The 8,427-nt window shown below is 35.4% G+C and overlaps 1 protein-coding gene across 1 annotated transcript; it reads right to left on the reverse strand.

The window, feature by feature from the left end:
* Positions 1–667: 667 nt before the first annotated feature.
* Positions 668–1,889, reverse strand: LOC129778737 (60S ribosomal protein L24). The gene is made up of 4 exons (XM_055785818.1): positions 1,773–1,889; positions 1,606–1,681; positions 1,131–1,378; positions 668–887 (listed from the first exon to the last, which is right to left on the reverse strand). Exons 1-4 carry the CDS (start codon positions 1,775–1,777, stop codon positions 755–757), a joined length of 462 nt encoding a protein of 153 aa, XP_055641793.1. The 5' UTR covers positions 1,778–1,889; the 3' UTR covers positions 668–754.
* Positions 1,890–8,427: the final 6,538 nt, after the last annotated feature.

Raw genomic sequence — 8,427 nt, forward strand, 5'->3', positions numbered from 1 at the left:
TCGATTATAAGGTTCAGCATGTGTTCAACGAGAAGAACGCTGCGCTAGAGCTACCGTATGCATTAAATGAAAAAAGAAAAATTACGAAAGATGATTCAATGAACCAAATTATCCATAAATCCCATCTTTACAAAAAATAATCTATGATCAAAAAGAAAAGATCGATTTTCGCGACTTTCCGGAGTACGAAGAATCTATCCAAAGAATATGAAATCGGAGCGGAAAAGATCAATCTTTTTAATATCGATCCAAGATAGCCCAGTCCTAGTTGATAAATACGGTGCTGCGAAGCAATTAACTCTATCTATCATATTTACTAGGTGTTATTTGGAAACTTAAAACGTGTTAAAACAAGCGTTATTCCACCTGAAAATCCATTTCCAACAAAGATCAATTTCGTTAGCACAAATATCGAATGGCCTAATAACGCTTATCACGATGTAATTTTGGAACATCTTCCTTTTCCACCTGAAAATTAATTACTACCAAAAGACAGAACACGAAGCTCAATGCAGTCAACGCAAATAATGGTTAGTCCACAAAATAGAAAGCCAAATCGAGAGAACTTTGATGAAAAATCTCGCGGTTTGAACGAGAATCGTACTCGAAGCGGAGATAATCAGATCATAGAAGTCACGAAGGCCTTAAAATTAATAGCGAAACGAGCTTTCCATTTTGTGTACATTTTTTTGTTTGTTTTTTTATTCAATATTTAGAAACTCCACGGGCACTGTCAACTAGAGGCTTTTGATATTTATCGCTTTCCTCCTACACGTGGGGCGGCCTTTTGTGACACTTTGGCGGCTTTCTGCTTCTGTGCCTTTGTGTTTGGTTGGGTCTTCACCTTCTTTTCGGCCTGCTTGGCCTTCTTAGCCTCCTTTGCAACCCTGCGGAACAAAACAAAAGCATAATTTTAGACAAATGAATAAGAACTATATTTTCATATGCATTGTTTCATTTTTAAAGAATGAATATTCTATGTAGTCTCTAGTAGCAAGACTATAAAATACTCAGGTGAACAAAATGAACGTTGATATAGCCTTACTTATTTCTTCTGAACGCCATTGTTCGACGCACAAACGCGCAAGCAGGCAGTATAACCACCATTCAGCGATAGATAAAATACTCACTTGATGGCCTGGTCACGCTGTGCCTTACGAACTTCGGGTTTCATGTTACGCTTGGCCATGATATCGGTGATAGAGGCACCGACGATAGCGCGCTGGAACTTTTGCGTCCGGCGGGTACGTTTCTTGGCAGCCTCCTCAACGATACCCTTTTTGTGCTTCCTACGGTACAGCACGGTCCATTTCACCTTGCGCGGATTGCGCTTCATCAGGAAGGAACGCTCGCATTTCTTGTTGATGAAGGTGAAGGTCTGAAAATAAAAGGAATTATTAGATGCAATTGTTTGTCATGATAGGTTATGTATGCAGATAATCAACAAACTTGCACAACACTGTAAGTTGTACATTCTCTTTACGAAAAACATAACGTGTAACTTTAAATCAATACGAATTCCGTGGTCCGGAAACAAATAAACACGCATTCCGTTTTTCTATAACTTTTTTACGTTTTATCAACACAAAACTACAATGCATTCACCTTGCCATCAGCTTTGACCAATGTTTTACCACTAGCGGGGTAGATTTTGAATCCACTGAACGCGCACAAACCGATCCTGCGTTAAGAAAAATACCATAATCAGTATCCGCACACTATGTTCTTATTCACTAAAATACATAAGCTTGGAAATTAATCAAATAACTCACTTCATTTTGGTTTATTTTACTGCTCCTTGAAATCAGTAAACTTGAAGCCCATGAAACGTGGGACAGAAAAGAACCTATTCGCCGAGTGACGTCACGTCCAGCTGTCACCGTTACCAACTTTAGCGAGTGAGCTGTCAAGTGTGTCAAAACCGTCAAAATAATCCAACGTCATAAGTTTTCAATTTGGAGTTGTCTATGTTCGAAGTATTAAAACTGATGCCAGAAACGATCGCGTGTTTTCTATAAAAGAATTCTCGCGTAACTTTTGAAAAGCTCCAATGTAACATTTTCGTCAACTCGAGCGAAACGAAGTTGAAGACCCGAACATTATTTCGCGAATTGTCTTAAAAGCTATCGATCTTTATCGCTGCTTTCACCACTAGCTGTCAAGAATATCTCCGTAAAACCAATCGTAACTGTTGTTCCTTGATTTGAGATTGAAGTTGAAGCCTCGGAGCGAAAAATGTTACATTGGACGTTTTGACTGCCCTTGTTTGCACATTGGACATATTACGTTGCACGATAAGAATTTGAAACTAACTAATAAACAACAATCCAAATATCAGCATTTCGTTCTAAAGACAGATTATTATTGTTATCACTCGTTTAATTGCACTGAAATCGATAACAACACCTGTAAGAAACAAATACTCAAAACGACCGAAGTACGACTTCGTCTTGTTTTGACTGATTTGTTACTTCGGACGTTTCGGGCGTCGGAGGGAAGTGGCATCCGAAGTAACAGCCGGGTGCTTAAAATCCAAATCTGTACATTGAATATTTTTTGTATCTGCGATAAAATGATGAAGAAGATAGATACGTGAACGATTGTTTTTGTAATGCATTCAATGATTGAAAACTAATAACGTGCATCCATTAACTCGATTTGTTTACATTTGTTACATAGGACCTTTTCAAAAGTTACGCGAGAATTGAGTGATTGTTTCTGCTCTATATAATTAAATTAATAATTAAATAAATTAGTGTTGTCCATATATTTATTCAAGGTGGTGATCAATTGGGTCAGAAAAACATGTCACGGCCACGTTTGCGGGAATTTTTTTTTTAATTCACGAGTATAAAAATCAAATACAAACCACCCGAACCTGTCAAATGATGTCAAATTAGGTGGATTCCGCGAGTAAAACCGCAACGGAGGATCTATAGTGTATTATGAATGAGCCATGTCACACAGAGCGGGGCGGTTTTGGAAGCGATTTCAAACCCACGGCGGAGGCTCGATGAAATGAAGCTCCGCGGCGGTTTTCATTGCGGAGTGTATATGAGTGTTCGTGTATTATGCATCAATACTGTCAAACGTACACACTTGAACTCTATTGTCATTTTTCAACAACAAATAACACGATCCCGTAATTTACTCGCAGGAGTACAATAGTATAATAGAGTATCGATTTTCAAGAAATAAATGATTCGGTTAGTCTATATAACTCAATCAATTTAATATTACGTTTATTGTTGACTATTTTTTGTTCCAGCATTTCAGCCGTGGCCACACAACACTCAAAAACAAAACAAATGAAACTGACAGTTCTCTGGTAGAATAATGAAACCGCCCTGAAAACCGCCTGTGGAACCGCAGTGTGTATCAGCTGAGAAAAAAACCGCCGCGATATCCGCGGTGACGAATCCGCCTAATGTGACATCAGTCATAGTTAACGCGATACGGTTTTCAATGCGGCGAAACTGTTCGTACAATGTTTTGCCGCGTGTGAAAGCAAGTAAGTAATAGTAATGGTATTTTTTTATAAATATCTCCACAATCGAACTTATAGAATTAGGAATAAAATTTTAATGGTTGAAAATTAAGTTAACATATTTTAATTTTTATTTTGTTCGATAAATCATGTTTATTCTAATTGCAATGAATTCAAATGTTCAAAAATATTACGATGATTCTTCAAGAGTGTTTAAGAGAGCTTCCATACACCATGTTTACAGAAAAAAAAATTTTCAATATCGTTCGCAATGGCTTATCGTATTGTAAAGCTTTCAGGAAAATACATGCAAACTAAAACGAAAATTGTCATTAATAAATATATAAGACACCGGAGAAGAAGTAACTGCCCAGCAAACATTAAATCGCATAACAAGCGTATATATAACATCATATGCCCTAAAATTTGGTTGGCATATAATGCGCCTAACTGGCATATGCATGCAAAAGTGGAGGCCATATACATACATGGCAAATGCTTACCGAATTTGTTTGGATGAATATGCAATTTTGATCGACTATAATAGCGATTATGTTGAAATTGAATTGCGATCTAATATGAATATATTCATGAATTCTCGCGTAACTTTTGAAAAGGTCCTATGTAACATTCACATCAACTCGAGAAAAACGGAGTTGAAAATCGGAATATTGTTCCGCGAATTGTTTCAAAAGGAATCGATCTTTATCACTACTTTTACCACTAGCAGTCAATAATAACTCTGAAAAACCAATCGTAACTGTTGTCATGTGATTTTAGTTAGAAATTCAAGCCTTCGAGCGAAAAATGTTACATTGGACGTTTTGACTGCCCGCTTTGTACATTGGACAAATAACGTTGCACGATGAGAATCTGAAAATAACTACAACGATCCAAATACTTGCACTTCGTGCTAAAAACAGATCATTATTGTTATAACTCGTTGAATTGCACTAAAAACGATATCGACACCCGAAAATAACAAAAACTCAAAATGACCGAAGTGCGATTTCGTGTTGTAACAAAGAAACCTACTTCGGATGTATCGAGCGTCAGAGGAAAATGGTGTCCGAAGTAACAGTCGAGTGCTTAAAATTCGAATCTGTACATTGGTCATTTTTTGTATCGGCGATAAAAAGGTGAAAAGGATAGATACTTGAACGATTGTTTTCTCAATGCATTAAATGATTGATAACTAATAGTGTGAATCCATGAACTCGATTTGTTTACATTTGTTACTTAGGACGTTTTCAAAAGTTACGCGAGAATTGTCAACGCACCTAATATGACTTTTGCCATACTCATATACGATTTATTACAGACATAGAAAAAAAAACAAATGGCGCAAAATATTTTCGTGAAATGTTTATTATAGTCTCACGAATCGCCATTTTTATATATGAGTATTTATGTTTGTAGAAATAATAATTGTTTGATTGACTTGTGTTGGGAGTGGAATATGAATGTTTAAAATGGCACAGATTGATGTTTGGTGAAAACTGCTCCGATGTGGGTTCGAACTCCGGTCGTCTGGATTATCATCCACCAGCTATCTCGCGCGGCTATCTGAAATTAAATTCAACAGCGGTTAAAACTTTCGAGTGCATCAGAATTTCATTGACATTTCAAGATGATGTAATATGTGGCTTTTGTTAGGATCTAATATGATTTACTGTTTCATTATTTTCTTCAGCATGCAACACGATTTACTACAGTACTAAATCGATTTAAATTATACGCTTATACGACACACAAACTGCATCAGCGTAATATACGCATATGATGCGGATTAAATATATTTTACGACAATGTACATCATAAAATTGATGTTTATTATACCGAATTGTGACTTCATTTTATAATGGTATATAAAATAGAGTTTTTAGATTTTATGCGATTTCAAATATACACGATACATACTTTGATTGATACTATATGCGATTATGATTTATTCGGATTTCGGATATAATGTTTGCTGGGTGAATGCTATTGAGAAAAATGTTACTTTGCTATTCTTTGAATGTATATGTTCGGTTGATTTTTTCTGAGAAAAATATCGCATCCTTTTTTTGACTTAATTAAACCTCTCATAACAATTGAACTTAATTAAATCTCTCACAACAATTAAACAATTTTTTTCGAACAACTTTTTCATTGAAAAAATACTATTAACCCTTTGAATCCGGGGGGAGCGCGATAGAGCTCCTACCGTTAGGCCAAGCGCAAATTGAGACGCGTATAGCGCGAGTAACTAGGCGCGATAAAGCGCCTGTTTTCGTGGCTAAGGCAGCGGTGACACTGGATGCAGAAAAGTGGTCGTACGAATTGTATGCAATAGTGAAAGTAAACAACCATCTTGAGTTGTATTGGTGTGGTTACATTGCTTCCCACTTGCTTCGTTCGAATTCGTCTGCTTCTATCGAACAAAATTGTTTGTTTCTCTTCGTACAATTAAATTTTCGTGCGTACTCCGAGCCAATGTCAACTTAGCCTAATGGAAACAGATAAAACGGCGCAAATTGGCCAGCCAACGCAAGATGGCGCAGCGCTCGTGAGTCACGACTCGCGTGACGCTGTGGCTGAACCACAGTTTATACGCTTCTCAATTTGCGTCTAGCCTTATACCATGGACAGACATACAACTGTACTAGCGCTGTACGTGTACAGCGTTGTACAGGTACCACGATAGCATGACACACATACTTTGGTTGTACATTGTACCGCATGTCAGACTGACAATCAGAAGTTTGAATTTATTGCATTGTATTTTCACCAATATTTCAATGAAAAAGGTTTTTATTTAGCGTCTAAACTATCGAACACAACAAATATGTTTCCAATCTGAGTTATTAACTCAAGAGAAAGTCAATGAAAAGATTGTATACCAAATGTTTTGATTCGTTTTGTTCATGCTACCCACCACTAATCGTCTATGGCGCTGCGCACAGTACAACTGTAGCCATGTACAGCGGTAAAATAGGTCGGTACAGGTACAGCGATTGTACCGAGTTGCTTGCACATGCTGTTGCTGTACATGGTGACAGACATACAATTTTCGAAGTACAACGCAAGTACAGCTGTATGTCTGTCATAAGTATTATATGCGAAAAGTGCGGGGAGTGCGATAGCGCTCTTCTTATTCTATGTTAATATTTTTGACTTGGCAGCTCTTAACGTAGGATTTCGGCTTTCGGGGACATTTGTAAAAGAGGAATACACGCGTTTTGTGCAGCAAAACATAATTTTGAATGAAATTGTGTTAATATTATTTTTCATTATTAAAAAAAAATAATATATGCATAGATAAGGAAGCTAATGTTAATAAATTTTATAAATCTCTTTTTGTGTTTTTTCCCATTGTCACAACTTTTGTGACCTAATCAGTTATCTACGTTCTTTAGTATTTTTTTTAATATACTCAAACTCATCCGCATTTTTGGCATATGCTCACAAAATTTGCTCCGCACTCAAAGAGTTAATGTTTAATTCGTAACATTTTCATGCATGAATTATCGCGTTTTCATGCTCTGCTCACTTTTTTATATCTAGACACACGAAGAGGAACGTGTCAAGCGCGAATTTATACACAAATTTATACATTATATTTTTAGGAGTCAACAAAAATGCTTTATAATCCAGAAACTATAAGAGATAGAAAGTTGACGTCTTCGACAAAGGTTCAAATTTTAATAAAATCTAAAACTTTGTCGAGTACACTATATCCGTATCTTGATTTTAAACAACTTTAGGATTAGTTGTTGTTGTTGTTGTTAGAAAATCTTTTTATCTGTAAAAGTGCACATCTTCCGATGTATGGACGACTTGCTGAAAATTTTAAGGGCTATTAATAATTTTAAAAATTTTTTTGAAATAATTTTTTTCAGTGAAATAAAAAAAATTATCCTTTTTATGAAAATTTGAAAATTTTCTACATTTTATTTTTTGACTAGAATTTTGTAGGTATTATAGTTTTTGAGTTATAATTTTTTGTAAAAAATCAAGATACATTTTTTGGTCCTTTTCAAAAAGAAGTCTAATTCATTTTTGACTATTTCATGCATGCACAGTTGCTTGAAAGGCCCATGTGTTTCCACCCTCAAAATTTCACTGCTATCAGAGATGGTGCTGCAAACGGCCAGTCGAGTTGGCATAAAATTCGTCAATAGATCGATAGCTCACAATTAAGGTGAGTTATTTTTAGGATACAGATTTCAGTGAAGAAGTTCAACCATACGAGGAAAAAGTGTATTTTCAACCGGGCAGAACTCTTAGACAGTTCAACCGTTTTTTGATAAATATGGAGTATTCAGTGTGAACCAAAAATATAAAAAAAAATTAAAAAGGAAGAAAAAATCTATAGGTTTTTGAATATAGATGCGAATAATGAATGTGAATGTTGTAAAATATTTATATTTTTCATTATTTATATTTTCCTTTTTTACGATAGACATTTTGCAGCCTGTGGTTTGACTAAAAACATTACACATGAGACAATTTTCCAATTAATTTACAAAAAAAGTTGACTTTTTTGACTTCGAAAATTTAATTCAATCCTTCTCCAATATTTTTTTATGCATTTTCAATTAATTTTCGGCACATTTTTTCAACAAGATGGCAGGGTAAATACTGAAAATAACTGAAGTTTCAATATTTTGCGAAATTCGCAATTCACAGTCTTCGCAGTTCTGTTTTTCCTATTGTCCACATGATATGTTGGCAGGCTCTAAATCAAACAAAATTGTGTAGAATAGTATAACAATAACATCGAAAAAATTAATCACAGAAAATTCAGAAAAGTTCCAGAAAAAACGCAGTACTTTTTAGTGTAGACAACCTTTATTATGCGATCTAGGACACAAACCGGAAATATATTTGACACATTTACTGCCGATATTTATATTTTAGATTGTTTTCGCTCTGTCTCATATCATCAGAGTGAG

Source organism: Toxorhynchites rutilus, chromosome 3 (assembly GCF_029784135.1).
Source record: "Toxorhynchites rutilus septentrionalis strain SRP chromosome 3, ASM2978413v1, whole genome shotgun sequence".
NCBI classification, from domain to species: Eukaryota; Metazoa; Arthropoda; class Insecta; order Diptera; family Culicidae; genus Toxorhynchites; species Toxorhynchites rutilus.